Source organism: Trichoplusia ni, chromosome 3, assembly GCF_003590095.1.
Source record: "Trichoplusia ni isolate ovarian cell line Hi5 chromosome 3, tn1, whole genome shotgun sequence".
NCBI lineage: Eukaryota > Metazoa > Arthropoda > Insecta > Lepidoptera > Noctuidae > Trichoplusia > Trichoplusia ni.
This window is the reverse complement of record NC_039480.1, coordinates 7,217,707-7,240,831: the sequence shown is the minus strand read 5'-3', so window position 1 is coordinate 7,240,831 and position 23,125 is coordinate 7,217,707. Positions and strand designations below refer to the sequence as shown.

Here is a 23,125-nt window from a genome sequence, read left to right as displayed (position 1 = left end):
CAGTAATTTAGTTATTAACGTTGTCCTTGCCTTTTAAATTTATAACACAGCCTTTTTGACGACTATTATATCAATGTATAAAATCGATAACCAAACATAAATATAATTTAGTTGTTGTACCGTCACGGTAGAGTTTGAAGACAATATGTGTAAAGTGCAATAAGATAGATTGTGCTTTAGAATAAGTTATTTAATATTACTATTAGCTTTACTGGTTATACCAGGCTGTCTTATATCATTATTAAAACATATATAATTATAATGGCTGTTTAAAAATTACTCAACTTTAAATTTATTCGTGAAAACATCACAATTTATATAATGGGCACTATATTCTAAATACACAGATATTTCTATTTAAACTGTATGCCATTGATTGCTATTAACACAGAGTTTATAACAAATATATTGTCTTATCTTTGAGAGCTTTATGCGGTTTGTTAACTACTTATTAAAGTTTATTTAATATTTTGGTAATTATACCATTTAACTACATTCTTAGACTATTTTTCGCAAGTTTGGATAAATAAATAATGATACGGTATTCGAGCGAAAAAATAAAAAAATGTCCGTCAGGTACATTTCTTAAAAAATATTGAATACGTTTTTACTTTTTTCTCATAAAACGGTGAAAAAAATTAAATAAATCACTGCACTGTATAGAGGTGGGGGCTAGTAACGTCACTTGTCTCTACAAAGTTACTGATAGTGGCAACACACGAGATTTTAAATCAAAAGACAAATTACGTATTAAATTTATTGGAAATTTACGATTAATTAAATATCTTGTCTAATACCCAATTTGAAAAAAAAAAACCTTTGTCAACTCATTTTATGAGTTTGTATTTTAGTTGATAGTCGCAGTCAGAAGCACACTATTTCTTATTCCTGTCAGTCAATAACAAAGATATAAGTGACCAGTATTTTATTTTAAGTTTAAGTTTTCATATACAGTCATTAACAAAAGTCAATCAACAAATGAAAGTTACATCGTCATAAATTTTCTGTCACGTAGAAAATATATTTTGCTTCACTAACTTTTGTTGCTGACTGTATCTTAGTATTTTGTGGAGATTTCACCTAATGTTAGAATCAGATGGAATTCTCTTGATGATCTATCGCACATTTATACAATATTATAATTTTATTGCATTGTTTGGTTAAATATTGTTTAGTGTCATGTTTGTATGGTGCATATCAGTTATTGGATTGTTATTGTTTAAATATTACTGACTTTAAGTTTAATTTGCTTGGAATGTTACATCCAGTGGTTGTACATTGAAGTTGGCAACAGATTTTTTCATTTTTTGTATTGTAATTGCATTTATTCTAGCATTTTAGTTGCGTTTCACAAATTAAACTGTTAGCGGAATTGAGTTACAGTAAGATACTGTAATGTGTTGTTTTGTTACACTTATAGCACAAATACAAATACTGTGATTAAACTACACGTAATAGTGTTGTTAAATGACGAAGTAATGTTTAGAGCTCAACGCCATCTAACACTTCACGTCGACTTAGCTTGCGCACTTATTTATTTAATCAAAAGACTGTGAAGTATAATTTAATGCCATTTTCATTATCATTGATGATTAATTACTTAATTTGATGAGACCATTATTATTTCTTAAAAATACTTTAAGTGATTTAACACCTTCCAACGAAGGTGTATAACAAAGTTGTTTATTATTTCTGTAATCATAAAACTACTCATGTTGTAAATATGTTTATAATTTCGAAAATTACATTTATATTTATTATTTCGATTTTATTTTTTTTATTTGACCTAAGTATGTTAGAGCAAGGCAAATAACGCACCCACCTTAGTGTAACGTAGCGAAGCCTTCAACTGGTACTGAGATTGTAATTTTATGATAATGGTAATATTGGTACTAATGTAATGCGAGAGAGCGAAGTGTCCGGTCGGGCGGCTCGCTCGCGGCCCCGTGTAAAGCGTACTGTTGCATGGCCGCGCTGCGCCGCACACAGAAGAAGATCATGATCCTAGTGTGCCTGCTCATACTGCTCGTCGTCGTCCTGGGCTTCGTCATCAGCCACTTTAAGTGAGCGGCCGCCGCCGCGCGCCAGGTAACTGCGGCGGCAGCGGCGCGGCGCCGGCCGCGACTGTACCGCCCGCCCGCCGCGCCGCCGCCCGCTAGCCACTAATGCGTGTTGTGTTTGTCCACTGTGCAGAAGAAGATTATGATTATGCTGTGTCTGCTCGTGCTCGGCCTCATTGCAACTGGCTACGTGTATAACACATTCTTCTAAACGGTTGACCGGGGGCAGGTTTGATGCGACCAACAATCAATTAATAGAACGCATCCCTAGTTAGAGTTTTGCAATACGATGCATGGTATAGTGGTCGAACGAATCGACCAGTCATTAATATTCGGATCAAAATTTCTACATATTTATTATAGCTTTAAAAGTAATTGGGGTTTGAAATTTGCATGAGTCATACACATACGTAATTAAATAGGATGAACATCGAGCGCTATTATATTAACCATAGACTAACCATATTTATATTTTGCAACTAGGAACATTAAACGTAAAAGTACATGTATGATATCAGTCTTCATATTTTTGCGTAAGTCGTAATTTTAGCCGTTACTTTAAAAATACACTTAGTAGCCCTCATAATATATGCTGCTTACAACAGGCCTTGTATCGACCGCCGAAAGCTTCGCGCCAGTTATGGCACTGAAATGTGTGATAGCATGGCACCAACATGTAACTAAGCGGTTCGCCTAATCATTGACACCAACAGCACCTCTCACTTTATTTTCACCTTTCTTCTATAATCATTTATGTATTTATGGCATGTATCTACTTACCTATTAAAATTAAAATCGCTTATTTTCTATTATAATATTTTTAAATTTTTTATATTCAATCTCACTTCTCTATACTTTCGCACCTCTAATTATTTTCATGTTTTTTATTCTAATTCCTTATCTATTAACCTTTAATATCAATGTTTAGGTGTCAATAGCGTTAAAATTGGGCCAATAATTGCAAAACAAAACTTGGCAAGTGCGCGCGGGATTCGGGAAGATTTTTTTAAGATGTGTCAAGAAACTGTTATAGAGTGTGTTATAAGACATTGTTTCTTGCCTTTCATGATACATTTTGATTACAAAATGAGACATAAACGGCCTTATCTTCTGATTCTGTGGATAGGCTCCAAGATACTGCAGACCTAAGTATGTGGTATAAATTTCAAGTTTACACTTCTATGCGCTCGTGATAATGGAGGGCAAGATGGATAGGGGGGCAGACGGACAGCGACTAGTCCAGTCATCTTATAAGGATTCCTGTCATCCTTTCAGAGGTTCAGAACCCTTACCAACTTTTCAACGCAAAATTCACGTTTAATAATAATAAAAAGGAAGTAGAAAGGCGTACTGAAGGCACCCAACAAAATCGCGTTTGATATAATGGAATAGGATTTAGAAAAATGTCTATAAGATATAGCTTAATTTAGTGAGGTAGAATTTAAATGGTTTTTGACCGTTTTACTCAAGGGAATTTATTGGGATTGCCCGAATAGTTGCGGACTCAACTAGAGTTGAGGCGTTCCGTTCCGTTCCGAAAACCGTTCACATAAAAATCTATTACAATTGTAAAAGATCATCCATATTTTTTAACTAACATACTAACACACTATTCGTAGCAACACATATGGTATTTATATAGGCTTCTGCAATATAATTTAAATTATTTATATTGATACAGTAAGCGACGGCATGGGTTCTTCAGAATAAACTAAAATGAACTAGAGATATAAGAACCTGATCTGACAAGATTTTCATGAAATAATTACTTTATTCTAAAAACTGTTTCAAGCCTACATCCAAATCCCATGCCGTCGAGTATTGTAATTGTTCATCAGTAGAACTCTATAAAACTAGAAATAATGCTGTATTCAAAACTTCCAGGACCGTCATGCAAAGGAAAATCGTCGCGCATATATCGGTGCCTGCATCCCGCCTGGCAAGAAACTACATTCTGCAACGGAGCGAATCATCAACACATATAAACACCTCTTATTTGTTGTTAGAAATTCGTCTGTAAGATTCAAACTATATTCAATTACTTATCATCTGAGATATATTATAGGAGCACGTGTCCGGTACGAAATACCGACCGCGACGGTGCGAACAATTACTGGCCGTAACCATATCATAACCGCTGGCTCTAATATCAATTTTCGTAGCGATTACATAAAACTATGTATTTATTTATTATAATTAATGAAATAATAATTTAGTGCGCAATAATCAATGAATATACATAATGTTAGTTAATACGTACATTATATAATTATTATTAGTATCTACACGCATAACGGCATTTAGAAACTTGTTAATCTTTGTTTCTACTTCAATATCCCTTACTAAGTATTTATATTAATCTAAATATTGGCCAGTGAAATTTGGAAAAACATATTTAACTCAACTTTTGATAATTATCGTCACATTATGGTTGCTTAGAAGCCATAGTGTGGGCATAGTTTGTATCTATAAGTAAAGTGATAAACGATTTAACAGATACCCTCTTTCGAAAGAACACTAATTCTCCAAAAGTAATTTCCGTTTACTCGTGAATAGCTGAACCACGTTGATAGGTTTAGAGGGATGGAGTAGGATCGGGCGTCCGGTTGGCGCCCGGCGCCGGCAGCGGGCGCGTGACGTCACAGCCCGCGGCAGGGCGCCGGCGCCGGCCAGCCGCGCCCTAGCAATAATAAAGTTCGATTACAATTGGAAAATTGTTTAAAACTTTCGAATGTGTGATAGTAGATGCAGTTGTTGTTTAGTTAACTTTATAATAATAATAATTGTTATTGTGAATGTAACTTTTAATAAACAGTAAGAGTACTTTGAACTTTTCAAACTAATACATAGTATAAACGACTCATTAAAACTTTCGGCGCTTTTTGATCAAATTTATAGTTGAGTGAATATAAAGTTTTAATTTGGTATCTTTTAAGACGCTCTTCGTTGTACAGTAAAACATAATGTAGCCGTTTTAGCTAGGGTAACTTTTTTAATAAATTTGAAGTACAGTCTTCAGCAATATAAGAATAGTTATTAAAGCAGTATTTTCCGTTTGTAATAATATATTTGTAGAGTCACTCGAAAATTTGAGCACCGACATGTATTAGCATTTTCCTGTAAGAAAATGGCGTTATAATATTAAACGATAATCGCGAATGAGTATAATGTAGTGGTATGATATCGCATATTGTTATAACGCGAGGAGTGGCGCTGGCGCCCGAGTGATAACGGCACTAAGTTCCCGCCGCGCGCCCCCGCGCCCCCGCTCGCGCCCCCACTCGCGCCCCCACATGCGCCCTCGCGCCCCCTGGGAACCGGCTCGAGCGCTCGCTGTCCTACGCTGCCGTTGAATATTTAAGAACATGAAGCAATGTTAATTTTAACATTTTTATAGCATAATTAGAGTTTTTATCCTTAAGAGTAGGATTTCATCTAGTTGCCTTCGTAACAGTAGAGAAATTAGGTGATACCTTTTCTCTGATTAGCTTCATTATAAAGTCATGGAGGTCAGCCGCGTTTCTCTAGCCAGTCAATTGTGTCGCTTGTCTTCCCGCGGCGGGCAGCTGGCTCCCGCCGAGCCGCCGCGTCCGACGTCGTGCTGACACTAGCTAGTTGCATCTAATCGCATCGTATCTCTAGGCTAAGTATTATATTAATTGGTCTCGAAGCGAGGCTGCGTACCTGACACCAATGTAACGTTAATGGTAGTGCTCTGTGCGCCTCCCCCGGGAACATTCGCACAAGTGACCGCTCGGACCGCGAAGCGTTCCGTCCGCCGCGCTCCTACCGCGCCCGCAACGAGGCGCTTCGCGTTCAATCCTAATAATATGTATAATATAATAAATCGTTAGAGTAGGTATAACCGAACTTCTAGTCAGCTTTTAATAATCTCTATTATTCTAATAATATCAGTCGTAATATTGCAATTGTACCTTCTGTTACTAGTGTACATATAAGTGATGTTCTCGTGTTCAAGTACCGGCCGCGGGCCTCCCGCCGCCCGCTCGCCGCGCCGGCCAGCCGCTGGCGGCCGTGCTGTCTAACAAATCTCAATATTATCGTAAAGCATAGATATTTTCATAATCAATAGTATGCATAATGTTGATTGGATTGCTAATTTTGTATAAGTACGTACACAATTAGTATAGTTTATATACTTATGTGTCAATTCTCATAGCGTTTTATTACATAACAGACGATAGCTAGTAAGTGTTAAAAGTAATCCAATACGATTGCAGTGCTGTTTATTAAGCTAATTGAACAATCTTTGAGTTATTTATATACTTAAACGATGTTGGATTATACTCATATTCTTCACTCTTAAATGTATGTGTAATTGTATCACAGTTAAAATTAAATATCAGTATTTAAACAATAAAAATGTATTGAATCTAATTCATGGGAACCCGTAGCTCTGTTAATATATTAAAATATATTATCACTTCACGGATCAAAGTAACACTTGGTAAGAATTTGTAAAACAACGAACATTTGAAATGTAGTTTTAAGATCCCGACTATAAAAGCTGTGACTTGACACAATTTACTAACGCCTCATGTCTTTAACAATTTACCTTAATAGTTAATAATGTTACTTATTTAACGACAAATTTGTAAATCTTCTGTGTCATGTGGATATTCTTCCTTGAAATTCATTAGATATTCAAATAAATTGTTGAGTGGGTACCATTCAAATTGTCTACCGGCAAAACCTTGCTAAGCGACGTAGGTAACGAGTTAGTTACTTAAATAATATCAGTTGGGCATGTAGCTAGTAAGAACTATCACTGACATTGTGTAAGAAACATTAAATCTCACGATCCGCTTCTATCATGCAAGCAGCACTTCACCTGTGCACAAGGAGCGAACAGCTATGTTGTTAGCGCAAGTATCATTTGCTATCTGCCGGTAGCGTGACTAGAGGTGCCTACACTGATCGTGATGCGGACAACACCAACCCTCGTGAGGGTGCTCCAACTAATGTTCTACATTATATTGTTTATCAGTAGGGTCGCTAGACTTCAATTTGTAGTAAATGTTCGTAATTATCAAAAATTTCCACAATTGTGCTTTATTCTTTCTGACTCTTTGATGTTGCTTGGCGTTGAACGATGTGAAACATTATTATACTATTGTATTAGAGTTTATAATTTATTTTAAATCATGTTATTTTTCATAATTTAGTTTAGACAAAAATGTTATAATAGTTTAGTACCGTTTTACGGATGTTTCTTGTACCTATATAAGTATTTCAGACCCTATATTAAAGTTGTATTCCGTATGTCAAAATTGTCTCATAATCTTCTTGTAAAGGAACACTGATGAATACCTACTATCATTGTTACGATTTCAAAACATTGTATTACGAATAACAGTAAGATTTCTGGACACAATATGTAAAATTCAAGTTAGATTGGTTTTATAGTCATATTATATTCTGTATGTAGGTTATCAATCTGAAATTCTCTCATAATTATAAAATAAACGGTGTTTTCTGCTGTAATTTTAGTTTTATTTTGCCTTCGAAACACCCTCACTAGATCATTTTATTTCACTACATAGACGGTTCTACATTTTTGGACATTTGTAGTTCATGATATTGTACAGAATACTTGGGCGGGAAAGGGAATGCAAATAAAAAAATATAGAAAAGAAAACTTTTTCTGGATTCTTTCGATGAGCTTTGATTCCTCATTTTACAGCAGGGGTAAAAAATAATATGTTCGCAGTCTGTACCTGTTGTCATAAACAAATCTTTTTCTATTTATGATGGAGGTATTATTGTAGGTAAAACAACTGATCCTTTCTGCCTATTCCTATACTAGGACATGGTTCATAGTTATTTATTAGTTGAACAATTTACAATTTATATGAATTTTAAGTAAATATAAATTTAAAGGAAACCCACATGGAATTTTATGAAAATTTTACCAACAAAATTCATAAATTTTCATGTACCCAGTTCAGTTTGTATGTAAATTTTGTTGGTTTCAGTGTGCTTATAGTCTTGCATTCAAGGTGTGACCTTTTTGTTAGCATGTCGCGACGTTGTATTTTTAACTCGAAACAGTCGGTTAATTTATTTAGTTAACACTCGGTCTTTTTGTTAATCTACTTTAAGTTTCTCTATAATTCATGATTTATTATAGAAAGACTAATTAGTTTATGGTCCTTGTAGCAACCTAATAATCAAAGACCGTATTAAAAAGGAACTGTCAACGCCACTGTCAAATGTCAATTATGTCAAATAATAAAAAATTGTGACGCTCAGTTTTCAGTTTCGACTATTTATTTTATTGAATAAAAGAAATATATAAAACTACTTTAATACGTAAGTCAAAATGAACGCACCACCGACATTCGAATCATTCCTTTTGTATGATGGAGAGAAGAAGTGAGTAGCTGTTCCCTCGCTGCAACTCAATTGTTTACATGTATTTACATTACTCTAAAAACTTTTTAACTTTCAGGGTTCAAAAAGAAGAAGACACAAAAGTGACCAATGCAGCCATATTTACTGTGAACAAGGAGGATCATACTCTTGGAAACATGATTAGGCAGTATGTATATTTTCCATAACATAGATGTGATGTAAAATTTGTCTGAATTGTTTGTTTATTTTTGTGGATATGTTTTGCAGTCAACTGCTAAAGGATCCTAAAGTACTGTTCGCCGGGTACAAGGTGCCTCATCCTCTTGAACACAAGTTTGTGCTGCGCATTCAGACAACGTCAGATTACACCCCACAAGAAGCTTTCATGAATGCTATCACTGACTTAACCTCTGAACTGTCATTGTTTGAAGAAAGATTCAAGGTAATTTGCCTTTTTCTATTTAATAAATTCTTAGTACTTGATACTTGGTGTAAGGATCTACATTCAGTGTTTTTGTTTTAAGTTTTGAATTTGAACATTGTCATTATTTAATGCTTTGTAAAAATTAAAAAAGTGTCTAAAAATAATAGGAAGTACAACATTGCCTCTATGTAATCTTACCACCTTGGTTGAATTCTTGAAACTTGCGATATGAGATATTTTTGCAGCTAGCACGAATAATAAAGAAACCACTATCACGTTGCTTACTGACTTGCATCTTGATGCTTGTAATAACTTCTGTCAGATTCGGCTGGGGGACTCAATACTTATTCTTAGGACAGTCCGTTTTAACAGCAATATTGTCAGTTTTGTTTTGAAGAAATTGCTACTTTGAAAATGTCTAATTATTATCTTATTTTCAGGAAGCAATAAAGGAGAAGAAAGAAGGATTAGATTAATTAGCTGTATGAATACTTTAGACTTAAGAGAGCTATTGTAAGTAAGTGTAAGAATAAATAATGAAATATGTACAATTTTTTTTATTTCCTTAGCTAATATTATCCCCAATATGAGCCAAGTTTAAAAATATACATTTATTTATGGGTGGTAAGAATAAAAAAAAATACGTCATAATTTCAATTTAATTTATTGTTATAAAAACTGTTATGTTGGTGTTCATTTAATCAATTTAATAATAAATTAAAATAGGTTGCAATAGAGTTGTTGAATCATGATTGTGATGTTTGACCAATTTGTGCAATAAAAAAAAATACAACTTCTCAGTATGCATTATGACCAGATAATGCATATGAAAAATGTGTAACCATTCACCTAATTATGAAGAATATAACATGCAATGATTCTCTTAGTAATAAAAAGATCAAAGGTACTTATTTACAAACATTTGCCTAAGATATTAACTATAAAACAACTGATACCATAAGAATGGTAAACAATAATAAATAATACCCAACTAAAACGAGTAACAACAATAACGGTAACATTAAAACTAATTCGTCAATAAATAGGCAAATTAGAAGGTTTCCTCCTCATCACAGTTCTCTGTGGTGTGGCCGAACACTGGAACAAAAACAAAACCATTTATAATTTTATAGACATTAAACTGTAAAGTATGTTGCGGATAAGCTATTTGCTGCGAACTCAAGAGCGCTACAAATGCTAAGCTCCATTTGCAAGGAATTGTGTGTCAGGATAATTTCTTAGGAATGTCATTTCAACATGTCTGCCAATGTCATGGGAGCTACGTGCAAATGATTTTTTATTTGCTACTAAAGGCCTACAGACTAGTATGTTAGTTTTTAAGTTCTTGTTTAGTTTTGAACTTCGTAGAGAAGTTAAGGGCACCTAAACCATTTGTTTGGTCCGGATAAACCTCTTACTCCCTGTTAATTTTATTTACTAGGCCGGTCCTAGACTACGTACCTTCACAGATATCGCAGTAGGGCCTGGGCGGTGGCGCGTTGCGTCGCGGCGTGTTGGGCGCGGGCGCGTCCAGCTCGGCGGCCTGGCGCGGGCAGTCCTCCGTGTCGTGCGCGTCGAACACGTCGCAGATGTCGCAGAACAGCCGCGGGGCCACCGCGCGGGCCTTGCGCCCGTTACTGTGGAAACAAAATACAATGTAGTATGCAAAATCAATTAGAAAAGATTTATGCAGGCATTTTTAGTTCGTATTATCATTTATTTTTAGTCAGTGTCAGTAGTACACAACGACTACATACAAAAAACAAAAACTACTTTTTTTTTTATTGTCAATAAAAGCAATGGTGGTTCCCAAATTTATTATTTAAGTCAAGGGTGCTTCAACTATTTCAGAATGCTCAAATTAAAGTAAGTATAACTTACAATAGTACTGGTTCGCTAGGAACGGTACCGACTTCCAGCGCCTGCACCCTCGCCATGAGCTGCTCGTTCTTGCGCTGCATGTCCACGATCACAGAGTTCAGGAAACTAACTTGCCCATCTATTTCTTTATTATCCGTAGTCCTAAAACAGGAGAAATATTACATTAGAAAATAACTGGCTGAATTTTACTACAGTTTAAGTAATATGAGAACGCTATGTTCATTGTAAAAACTGGAGATTTGTTCAAGCCAGGGATGTATTTTGACATATTTGCTTTTAATCAGTGACATAGCTGGGGTCACCGACGCCCGGGGTGAATTCACAACTTGGCGCCCCAAAGTAGGAATCTAAAAAAGTTACACCTGTTTAGTTCACGCGCGAGACATCGAAATTTAACATGACAATTCGCCGCCTATTCTAAATTTTCGCATTCTAAATTTTGCTCAGCCCCCCCCCTAGCTACGCTACTGCTTTTAATTACAAAGCTATTAATTTCAAACTGAAGATTTCATGGGCTTCCTGAACGGATATAAGTTTACAATTAATTGTAAGGTACCTTGTTCCTTGATATCTCTGGCACAAACAAGGCAGTTTTAAAATATAGATTCAAATTGTGTATTTTTGACTAGGTACTTACTTTTCATTAGCAGAATCTCCTTGTCCCAAAACTCCCACGCCACTGTTGGCATTACTGTCTCGTACATCTTTGCCCTTCACGAGTTCCTTTTGCAAAATAACTTTTTCACGCTCTGCGATTTCAACTTTAGCTTTTTGATTCTGAAAAAAAGAATCGTTGATTATGATGAGAGTTTTGTTAAAGCATCGATTCGTAATTTAGACCGTGTTCAAACATAACCTACAATTTCATTATTATTGGCCGCTGAAGGGGCAGATTTGATACTTTGTTGTCTGCCCTTATTCTACGAAACATAGGCGCCCCATATTCGTTGTAAATATTAAAAACTGAAATGAAGTAGAAAGTCATTGCGTTTTTAGTCGGTTGCCAGCATGACTCTATACTACGGTCTAAGCTTGGGCCTACTCGGCCAAGCTCGCCGTGGTGTGATCGTTAAGCTAAACGGTATACTTCGATTGCAACCAGCTACCCTTGGTTTGAACACGGTCTCTTAGTTTTTCCTACACTTACCTTGACTTCCTCTTGTAATTTTCCTATTAAGTCTTCCTTAAGTTTCAAGTCTTTAACTTTATTCTCTATATCGGCTTTAAGGTTTTTGACTAACGTTTCGCTTTTAGCTACAGCGTCTGCGGAGGTCTGTTTAGCTACCTGTAGATCTACTGTTAATTTCTCTAGCTGTTTATCTTTTTCTACGTCACTACTTTGTTGCACTGCTACTAATTCCAGTCTTTGCGTCAATTCCTGTATTTTATTTTCAGCTTCAGATAGCTTCTGTTGGAGTTGGTTTTGTTTTTCTATTTCAGCTGCTACTTTATCCTTAGATTCTTTCAGTTCCTTATCATATTCGTTCAATGAGTTTTTAAGGTCGTGCCTTGTACGTTTGCTATCTTTTTTATATTCGTCGAACTGAGCTTGCAATTGTTTATTTAAGTCTTCGTAGTTAATCTTTTGAGCATCGTTGATGTTGGTCAACTGTTTAATATCTTGTTCAGACTTATCAACGAGTTTCTGTAACTCTGTTAGTTTTTCCCTCGTCTGTCTAAGTTCATCGAGTTCTTTATCCTTTTCTGCTATTTGGCTTTGTAATGTTTTTGCATTATTCTTCAAAGATTCGACTTCATTTTTGTAAGCTTCACTCAATTGGTTGTTTTCTATTTGGAGTTTTGAAACAAGTTGCTGCGTTTCGTTAGAACCTAACTGTATAGCATCACTCATCTTTGTAAGCTGCGATTCTTTTTCTTTGATTGCAATATCTTTATCAGATATCTCCTGTTTTAATTGAACTAAGTCTGTTTCTAGTTGCGATAATTTCTGTAAATCAGTCTCATTTTTCTCAGTTTGAGATTTCAGTAAATTATCTTTCTTTTCTAAAACTTTTTTCAAGTCGTTATTAACATTGAGGTTTTCGTTTAATTTCGCCACGACATCTTCATGGGTTTTCTTTAAATTATCTAACTCTGACACGGTTTCATTGTATTTCAGTTCAAATGCTGACTTCTCTTGCACTATTGTAGACATCTCCTTCTTCAATATCTCTAATTGAGCTAGTTGTTCCTTCAGTACTGTTTCTTCAGCGGAAGAGTTGGCAATAAGGCTTTCATACTTTTGTTTCAATGTAGAGCTTTCTAAAGAAGCTGCATTTAACTTCTCTTCTAACTGCTTTTTGCTTTCTGTAATCTTAATGAGTTCTTCATTAACCTGTGTTATTTGGCGATCTTTCTCGGTAATAATTTCTACGTTAGACTTAAAATCAACTTCGAGCATTTCTAGTTTTAAAGTGAGATCTTTGACATTGTTTTGTTTTTCTTCCAACAGTGCCTTCACTCGAGCTTCTTCTGTTTTAAACTTATTGATTTCTTCGTTGACGTTAGCCAGATTACTTTGCAATTGTGATATTTCTTTTTCATATTGAGATTTTTGGCTGTTTAATTGCGCAGTCATATCATTTAAAATTGTCTGCAGACTATCTTCATGCTTTCTGGCTTCTTCAAGTTTATTATTCAAATCGTTTTGCGCCTCAGTCAACTGGTCTACCTTTTCCATAAGTTTAACCTCAGAGGTGGCTCCGTCCGCCTTTAAAATCGATATTTCTTCTTTATACCGATCTATATCAACTTCTAGTTTCTTACAAATGGATTCATGTTCAGTGTTTTGTTCTTGTTCTTTTACTTTTAGAGCTTCTATCTCTTTCTTTAATATAGCGTTCTCATCCAGTAGCGTATCGTTATTAGTTTGGACATTTCGTAAACGATTAATTAATTCTGTACTTTGGAGCTCAAATTCTTTAACTTTGCTATCAGCTTCTTTTAATTTTTCAACGTTTTCATTGACTGATTCGACTAACTGTCCGCGTTCTACGGAGAAGTCTTCTTGTAACTTGAACAATTTCTGTTTTAGTTCTTGTTCTGCCCTCGCATGGTTGTTAACTACTTCCCTGTGTTTGTCCTTCAAGTCTTGCAATTCCTTTTCTGACTCTTTAAGATGTTGCGACAGTTTATTAAACTGTTCGTTGGAATCTGATGTCTGACCAGTAAGATTCATATATTCTGATTCTATTTTTTCTTTGGCTTTTAGTAGTTCAGCACACTTTTCATTAGCGCTCTCGAATTGTCGTTTGTGTTCGCTAACTTCTAGTTCTAGTGTTGAAATTTTAGACTTCAATTCGTTATTGGCTTGAGTCAGATCATTAACGGATTGTTTAAGTTTCTCATTCTCTTCTTTGAGAATTTTCAACTCATCAACGTTGATTATGAATTGGGAGTTCAAGGCTTCGAATTCTACTTTACTTTGATCTAATGTTTGTTTGTGGCTTTCGATTTCCTTCATGAGTTGTTCTATCTTAGTGTTTCGGTCATCAATCTCCTTTTTGTGTTCTTCTGCTATCTTGCTATGTTTTATGTTGAAGTTAGCTGTTACTTGTTCATAGTCGTCTTTGAGTTTGATAATTTCCTTATCTCTCTCGTGGATAGTTTGTTTGTATTCGCTCACTAGTTTTTCGGAGGAACTTGTAGACGTGCTGAGCTCGGCGAGTAGCTTCTCGTATTCTTTTGTTTTCGCGGACAGACTTTGCCTCAGTCCTAACATTTCTGTATTGTTCTTCTCATGTTGTTGCGACACTTCACTCAGGAGCGTTTCATATTCATTGACCTTGGTGTTATACTCCTCTTGCACTCGACTGATTTCATCCTGTAGGGATTTGAACACTGTGTCTTGTTTCCTCTTTGAGTCTTCAAGCTGCTCCAGATCCAATACCTTCGCACTCAGCTCCATTTTAAGTTTCGTGATTTCTTTGTTGAGGTTCACTTCGTGTTCTTTGCTCACACCAATCACTGAAAACGAGAGAAACATGTTGATTAATTGACGTTTCGAATTATATTAGGTACTACAGTTAGTTATTTGTGTTTTAATGTTTACCTTTATTTAACTCTAAGGTCTTATCATCTACTGTCGCTTGCAGTTGAGTTAATTTAGTATTTAGATCTATAATCACTTGGCTATTCTCTTTGTTAAGTCTTTCTAGATTCTGCTTTTCTGTTTCTAACTTGGATTCAGCTAACTGCAGTTTCGCGGTCAACACGGATACTTGTGTTTCGTATTCAGTCTGTGCGATGGCCATCTTGGTTTTGGCTTCGTTCAGTGCCTTTTCTGAATCAATCTTGAGTCGAGCCAGTTCATCCGACATACTTTTACCGAGTGAATCTTTCTCGCTTTCTTTTTCTTTAAGGAGAGCGTAAGCTTCATCTAATAGTTTTTGCAGTTCGGATGACAAGGCTGGAAATAGAAAAAAAGTGTTACCCAAATCATATTTTCAGTGTGTGTGTACCTTTATTGAGCATAGATCATGTTCGATTCTGTTTATTTTTAAACAAAATCACATAAAATAGCAAAACTGGAAACTGTAACTCTAAATTAAACAAATGATCATCACACAAAACTCACAGGTTTTACTAAGCTATTACATATACAACCAAAAATGGGCTGTCATAAAATATCATTGCTATCGATAAAGCAAAAATGAATCTTAAAGTCGAGAACTAAGATAGTTCTTACTGTGTGCAGCGTTGAGTTCCTCCCTGTGGTGTTCGAGTGCGGCGGCGTGTTCTGCGGCGCGCTGCTCGTCCATGACGCGCATGGCGGCGGCGCTGGTCTCGGCGCGCGCCACCTGCAGCGCCACCTCCGCTTCCAGCTCAGAGATGCGCTGCTCGCGAGATGCTTTCTCTTGCTAAGAAGTTTAACAAACATGTATTTCTTTTTCTTTCTTAAAGAACGAACGCCCGCAGTATGATATTAAATTAAATGTGTTCTACAAACATTCAGCCTGCACAAAGATAGCCAGAGTCAGCACAGCGCCCCTCGCGGGGATTCGGGGGTCGATAAGAACAAATTGAATTGATTAAGTATAAATGGAAAATTCAGGGAAGCATCATCAGTATAAATGATGAATAAACACAATATATGATAAATATTGGAAATGGTCTTGTTAAATTATTTAGCTTTGCAAATATTCGATATTAAAGATTTCTTACCTCCATGGCATCCTTATATTTCTGTAACAAACATAAAAGTTTCAATATTTATCTTTATCAATACCGCTATACGCTTAAACATTTTCTTCTTAGAAACTGCTTCTACTACTATAAGTAAACTTACATTATAATCTTCCCGATTAATATTTTCCTCTTCGTTCCTAAACATGAGATCCTCAACTTTCTGTCTCTCATCCTCCAGCTGTTTGTTAATCTTGTCCAGCTCCGCTTTTAATTTGCCATTTTCTGTAGTCGCCTGAAAAATACGATAATATTTAATCACTCGTCATTTACGGCAAATGTAAGGTTAAGGTTTGAATTCAATTGTCACGACTGTTAAGGATAGTAAAGGGATTTAATCCTTGTGTGGAGGGGAGTTTCGCAAACGTTCAAGTCACTTGTACAAAGACACCTGGACTTTATGCATTCGTGGATCACACAAAAATGCTTGTCCTACGCGGGATTCGAAAACGCGACACGTTTGTTTCTAATTTACGACTTGCAAGTGACGGAGACAACAATAAACAGAAATTTCTTTTCATGTCGGTCCGTTTAATGGATAATTACATTTTTTTCGTGATATATAATCGTAGGTTGCAGTCTGCAGTCTGGGCCCACATTCCGCTTTTAAAATTGCCGATTAAAAATAGTGTCAATTTTATTCCAATTGCTATTCATAATTCGGCCATTGTAAATAGCGGAATTGGGGCACTGATACTACATACAACTATAACAAAACAAGACGAAAAGAGAATATAATAAGCCTAAAGTCTTAACATCAAAGAAAGATAAACCTATGAGAAGTAGGTGCGTAGCTTGGGCTTCATGTATCAAAGGCATTATGTAAACCTCATTGAATGGAACTCCTTTCAAGTTCCGTTGAAAGGAAAAGCTCTTAGAGGTAATGTGTGGGCTAACGTGCGGTGAAATGGAAATATATTGTTTAAAATCAATCATACAGCTATAACATTAGGCTTACAAGTTGATTCATTTTTCTTTCAACATAATACTATATTTTTTTCACACTTGTATAACCCACAGTTGAGATTTTAAGAATTGACTTTATTTTTCATTTTCCCCACTAGTAAATACCTGCCTAAATAAAAATATCAACTTTACATATACGTATACATTCTGCTCTCATCATTACATACTGAATAAAGCCTTAAATCAATTTAATTGAAAACAATCCAAAAAAGGTTTATTTATTAACCCATATGCGGTCGTGTTCCTAAACTTTCAAGAATATAAAAATCCGAGGCAATTTAATATAACATCGGTAGGGAAGGTAATAAAATATTTGTCCTACCTTTTCCTTACCGTTTCTAAGGGCTACTAGGGTAGTAGAAATTCACAAGTGTCACTTCCCAGAGTTCATTGATCAGGGAAAAACCCTTCAGAGTTATCATTTTATATCTTTTATTGTTGAATATGTTGGAAGGCTACTGAAGACAGTAATGTAAAGGGATGAACTTTGCCCAACAGTGAAGTACCATGTTAAAAAATATATCATATTTTCTTTGTGTGGATCGAATTATTTTGTTGACTTTATTAGTAATAGTAGCTTTAATTATTGTAATTAGATGCTAAAACATTAGTTTCCTTTTCTTTATTCATTTATAGTTATTCATATATTCATTTCCATACCATGAGCCATTGTTCTTGTAAACAACTTTATTGCCTATACTATAGGTACAGTCAACAGCAAAAATTGATGGAGTATGCCTCAGAACTGTCTGGCGTCGAAGTGATTCTAAAGTATGTGAACCAAAGTATCAGCCAAGTACAACCGAAAAAAAGACGTTTTGGCGCGAACTTCTTTTGTTGTTGCCTATATACTCCTGAATTCCCATTTCCTTGAGCTAATCTCACACCAGAAATTGTGTGAATAAAAATAAGAAATATTGCTTGTCACTTGGTAAAAGCAAAGTTTTGCTAACTCGTTATGAATTTAACACCGTTCTTTGGTAAAACTTGGTTATAAGGATTATACACCTCAAGTATGAAATGTGGCATGATTTTTTGGGTATTTAATTTATTTTCCTTGCAGAACGTTAATCATTAATTACCTTAAGATACTGTTTTTTGTACACTGTTTCTGACTATTTCCGTAAGTCTTGGCCGTTTTTTCTTCTCAAAAGTATGACTATAGTATGAATTAGTTTTTCAAAAACTGGTATGTTTTTTACGAATTAAGGTGACTGCATACCTGCGTAGCCTCCTTCTTGAGTTGTGTGAGCGCGCTCTCCGCTCGGTCAGCCTGCAGGTATATCTTGGCCATCTCCGCGCGTTCCAACTCTCTCTCCCGCATCAGCCGCTCCAGATGCTGCTGCTTCTCTCGTAGTAACTCCTATAATATCCAGTACGATTACTTAAACCGAACTTTAAGAATACCGGTCACAAAATATGTAAAAAACGAATTTAGATAATCATGTTCCGATACACCAAAAAGTTTGAATAGGTTTTGTTTTACAGGAATCTATACACTATTTAATATGAATTTCTTAATTAATTATTGTACTTAGCTATAATACAATAAACAAATAAATTGATGTTTCTTCTCTTGATGTTGACTATGTCTTCTTTTCTTCTGCGCAGCGTTAAATAAACTCCAACATACAAACAACAAAACCGACGTTTACATTCGTCCCGAAATAACATTCGCAAAAAACTGAAACATTATTTCAAATTATTCAGGCTAGCGTCGAGGGTACCACGAGATTTATGCCCATAATTATCTGGTAGCGTATTATGGGCATAGGATAGTGTTCGCACGTTATATTGCGTCTATTTTAAGAGATATTCAGGTTTACATTAATACCAGTATCAAGAGCTCTTAAACTATGATTCTCATTGTGGAAGCGAGATGGTACTATAAGTACACCGCGCATATCTTTATCCCTTTCACATCTGCCGGTTACAATCTACCTTTAGAGCCAATAGTAGCTAAGCATGCAGTTTACCAACTTTTGGCAAACGTCCACATTCTGCACCGCATTGGGATAAGAACTTAAATTATGGCAATAATTTTCTATGAAAACTCGAAATTCGGTGAAAATAAGTAAAGTATTTTGTTATGAAATAAACTGTGAAACAAGTTTTACTTGAACATAATTTTTAACTTTCTTTCACAAGCAGTCATGCGAGGCGGATAAGTTTCAGAATCATAAATCTTCTTTCGTGAAAAGTAGTTATAAGTTTATCTCTGTTTTTACAGCTGAATTATTAAACAGCGAACGTTTACGTTACAACATTCCATAGCTAAACTAAGTACAATATTTACTTCGAAACTGATCTATTTACGTAAGTAAGTTGATTAATCAAATTCTTGTAAGCGAACACTAATAGAAATTATGTCAGAAAAAAATAACGTTTGTTATTGCGATTTGTGGTCAAATCATTGTGGTTGTTTATGTTTTAGGTGCCTAGGCTTACGTATGCTAAATTATATGATTACTCATAAAAACAAAATCAATCAAGTAATGAATCAGTTTTTAAAATATGGACAGGGTCTCTATGTATATGTAGGTACAACGTATTAAACGGGATATTAAAATCTGTCCAGGGGGAGCGTCCCTAACGCATGCCTTCGGGGTGCAATATCTAATTTTCTTCTCCAACTCATACCTACAGGCTTTTGTAATTTTAGAAAACAATTTCCTTTCCGAGTCAAGTACTTTAGAACAAAGTTGAGGTTTTAATATTTAAATATCATTATCCATTTTTATCACAGAGATATTTTTTTCTATTCGAAAGTTGCGGCAGGCAAAAATATTAGGCACGCTATTCAAAAAAGGGAGTATTATTTAAAGCTTTGTCTAAAAACGTAGTCGATGCTAACAAGGAACTTCGAAAATTTACTAATATAGAATTGACTACTAATTAACAAACTACTAATCCTTCAGTTAAACCTGTCCGAAAAAGAGAGATAATTCCCGCAATATCTTGTGGAAATTATCAAGTGCAAAATTATACTAGTTAAGGATGTCGATATTGTGGAACTTTTCGTTGACACGATTCGATAATTAAAACACCGATCCCACACAACTTTTAATAGGCATCCGTAACCCTATCTAAAATGTAGTTTAATTAAAAACAGAATTCCAACAAACTCCATACATGTAGATGTTAATTTGTACATCCGCTGTTAGGTTAAATTCTGATAAACGTCGCCTAACAAAAATGCTAATAATATCATCCTTAAACTAAGTAAAGGTAGGTTTCCAGAATCCAATCAAACCATGACCAATCTTAAAATGTCATACACAAGCAAAAAAATAACATTAATATGCACTTATTGGTGATTTACTCCGTGATAAAACCCGGCGTTATCTTGTTTTTATGTTAGTGCCGCGCAGGTAATATACATTCATAATAAACGAACAAAAACAAGACCTTGACGACGCTACATTTAATTATCACCTCGTTTTATTGTTCGTAATACTCGTAGGCACTGAAATAAGCATAGATAACGTGCAGTCTGCCAGACGTATTCATTCACAGTTGCTTGCACAACGCGACTGGCGGGGAGGCGATAAAAGCAGTGCCTCCCTCTCAAATATTGGAAAAGCCCCTATTCAAAGCACCCAAGCCATAGGTATATGTTTTTATACTATTGAAATTCATGCGGAACCATTTACCACCCAGCTTCTCATTTGTACAGGTCTCAAAATAGAACAACAGTCAACAGTGTTTTGTTTGTAAGGCATTCATAAGTTATTTTAGCACACTCGCTAAGTAATACTTGTACGTAGGTATTGTAGAATAATGAACAATTGCGTCAGTCCCTACCAAGGTCTGCTAGGTGTTAGGTATTCTCCTGGCGCTGTGGGTGACGGCGATCTGGCATGACCTAACCTCACGTAGGCAGCGTGTAGTCATGTCCACTCTAATATGTATTAATGACTCTTGTTTATGATACTAACATTTACTTAAAAAGTAGTCATGATATTTTCTGGCGTCTACTTATAAAGACCTTACGCGATTGTCTGAGCACTCTAATGTTCTAAACAGATGTCTCGAACAGCTACATATCTGAGAGATGTTTTATTAGATGACAGATGTCTGAATAAGGGGACGCCCGCACTGGAGAAACGACTTATCGATTAAGGAAGTGCAAACGGCTCTCCGCTGTCTGGAAACGACGTCGCAATTTCCGAATACGTACTGTAAGCTATGCCGACGAAGCGACGACTGATATCATCTCTGTATATGGGCGGTCACATGCGGGACAAACTTCTGCATTCCTCTATCTAACTTTATAATTTCAACATTTACTAACATGAAAACTTGAAACCATAACGATGTACCTAAATTTTATTTGCCAAATCTTTGCTTTTTTTAATAGAGTGGGGTAAGAAAACTACACTTAGAAGCATCATCACTCTTTTAACGGAATTGTTTATTAGAGATAGTTTTTTATACATAACTCTCAATTACTTATAGTACCAAAAAAGTAATATCATGAGACCAGACCGAGAATGGATTTGTGTATCCTCATCAAATTAGTTAGCAAGCGATAGATTATTCCGGCGAAGGTCGTTTGTACCCGGGAGAGAGATTTGTTATATTAGGGTCCGCAATGAATTGCTCTAGGCATTTAATATTCATTTAACCTCGTCTGTGATCTAGGAAATACCTAAGGCAATAGTATTCAAGTCACGGATCACGTTTATGAGTACTATTATTGTTAAACGCTAATTTTAAAACGTTATTAGATACTAAACGTCATAAGTTACTTCTCATGGTGAGTGCATACTAAATAAACCGTATTTAAGATTAATTCTTACATTTTGGCTGTATCCATAGAAGATTTTTTTGTAAATTGATCGCAAAAATCTTTTAAAGTCGGAAAAGTCGCGGAACTTGTTCTATGTTTATAACTATCCTTTTTGGCTGAGCAAGTGAGGGGTTTTCATGTTGACTAATTAAAATTAAATTATATTTGATAAAGTTTTAAAAGGAGAAAAAGTTCCCAATTCGGTCATAATATTTTGTTTTATTTCACGACTTGCTTCTTAAATATTACGAAATAACGCTCTTCTAGAAAAGTATCTGGGATTTTGATATATTCACAACAAGTGCGTTTTTAATCAACGATATGTGTCATTTATATTTATTTTCGTATTTTATCATGTTCTGTATCTGTGTAACCTACATGTACATATTTATAAGCACACCTTTACATCGTATCATATTCAAGTCCATTTATTTTTTGTAGATTTTATGATACTTGATTGACAGTACCTACTTGGAGTGCCTACCATTTGTGATACAGTATTGATTAGTCATATCAATTATTTATCTAGTATCTATCTACCTACCAATGTCTAGTTTATTTTAATTTATTTTATAAACTAAAAAGGATACTTTTGTGAATTACGTTTTTTTTTTATTAGAGACTTGAAACGACTGTCGTGTATCGAAGTTGATCATTGTTTTGTTAGACAAACTAAAAGCTAGAAGAAAATATAACTAATAAATAAAATACTGTACAGAAGAAGAGTACCAAGCTATTTGTCATAATCAACTGGGGGCCTACCACCATATCTTAAAGTTAGAGTTGCCGTTGCGAAAGCAACATGGAGCTCTATACGAAATAGGTCGGCTTTATCTTCCGCAATAACAACAATCTGACATTACGATGTGGTAGTAGACCCCTGACAGCTCCGACCTTGGATACAAACTTTTCCATTGTCAATATCATGTAAACAAGATAGACAGAATACCGGCACCATATTTACATACAAAGATATTCTAACCACACCATCCTGCAGGCTTGGGAGTATGAGACAACTTGCTTTACAAGGCCAATCAACTGCTTTTAAAATAGAGGATAATTGAGTATTAATAAGATAGTTGTAAAGAAAATTTTATGCGGTTTTGCCCTTGATTTATTTTCTAAATATTTCAGGCAGAGTTCTTTTGTGTTTAATAAATAACGTACCCTTTCCATAAGAAGTGACTGATTAAAACTATATTACGATATTTTGTTTTTCAAACTATTTCTCAGAACAATACATAAACCGACAAATATTTTACAATAACAACTATTGATAAAAATCGTTTACCTATTCATTTATATCTATAAAAAAATATTTCCGAGAAAAATTGAGTATAAACTAACATTGTAATCAAGGCGACTTACTATAAAGATAACATTACGAAGAATAAACTAATAAAGCAACAACTCTCGACTTATACATCGCGTGTTTGAGTAAAG

The 23,125-nt window shown here is 35.2% G+C and overlaps 3 protein-coding genes across 18 annotated transcripts in view; 2 read left to right on the top strand and 1 right to left on the bottom strand.

Moving 5' to 3' along the window:
• Positions 1-7,565, top strand: part of LOC113491702 (syntaxin-1A) — a 43,996-nt gene extending 36,431 nt beyond the window's left edge. The window contains exons 8-9 of one of the 3 annotated variants that reach the window (XM_026868823.1): positions 2,194-2,289; positions 3,945-4,036. In XM_026868823.1, the coding sequence (XP_026724624.1) occupies positions 2,194-2,271 (78 nt within the window). In that variant the 3' untranslated portion in view covers positions 2,272-2,289; positions 3,945-4,036. Of the gene's footprint in view, positions 1-1,989; positions 2,089-2,193; positions 2,290-3,944 lie in introns of all 3 variants that reach the window. The other 2 variants (XM_026868824.1, XM_026868821.1) reach the window with 2 other exon arrangements.
• Positions 7,566-8,293: 728 nt separating this feature from the next.
• LOC113491701 (DNA-directed RNA polymerase II subunit RPB11) lies at positions 8,294-9,407 on the top strand. The gene is made up of 4 exons (XM_026868819.1): positions 8,294-8,456; positions 8,533-8,622; positions 8,703-8,877; positions 9,300-9,407. The coding sequence occupies exons 1-4, from the start codon at positions 8,404-8,406 to the stop codon at positions 9,333-9,335; spliced, it is 354 nt and encodes a 117-aa protein (XP_026724620.1). The 5' UTR covers positions 8,294-8,403; the 3' UTR covers positions 9,336-9,407.
• Positions 9,408-9,522: 115 nt separating this feature from the next.
• LOC113491690 (CAP-Gly domain-containing linker protein 1-like) overlaps positions 9,523-23,125 on the bottom strand; it is a 46,607-nt gene continuing 33,004 nt past the window's right edge. For all 14 annotated transcript variants that reach the window (XM_026868799.1, XM_026868803.1, XM_026868797.1 and 11 more), the window contains 10 exons: positions 18,113-18,253; positions 16,028-16,159; positions 15,904-15,924; positions 15,428-15,599; positions 14,792-15,148; positions 11,888-14,706; positions 11,378-11,517; positions 10,741-10,881; positions 10,321-10,496; positions 9,523-9,957 (listed from right to left, as the gene is read on the bottom strand). In XM_026868799.1, the coding sequence (XP_026724600.1) occupies positions 9,911-9,957; positions 10,321-10,496; positions 10,741-10,881; positions 11,378-11,517; positions 11,888-14,706; positions 14,792-15,148; positions 15,428-15,599; positions 15,904-15,924; positions 16,028-16,159; positions 18,113-18,253 (4,146 nt within the window). In that variant the 3' untranslated portion in view covers positions 9,523-9,910. The remainder of the gene's footprint in view (positions 9,958-10,320; positions 10,497-10,740; positions 10,882-11,377; positions 11,518-11,887; positions 14,707-14,791; positions 15,149-15,427; positions 15,600-15,903; positions 15,925-16,027; positions 16,160-18,112; positions 18,254-23,125) is intronic.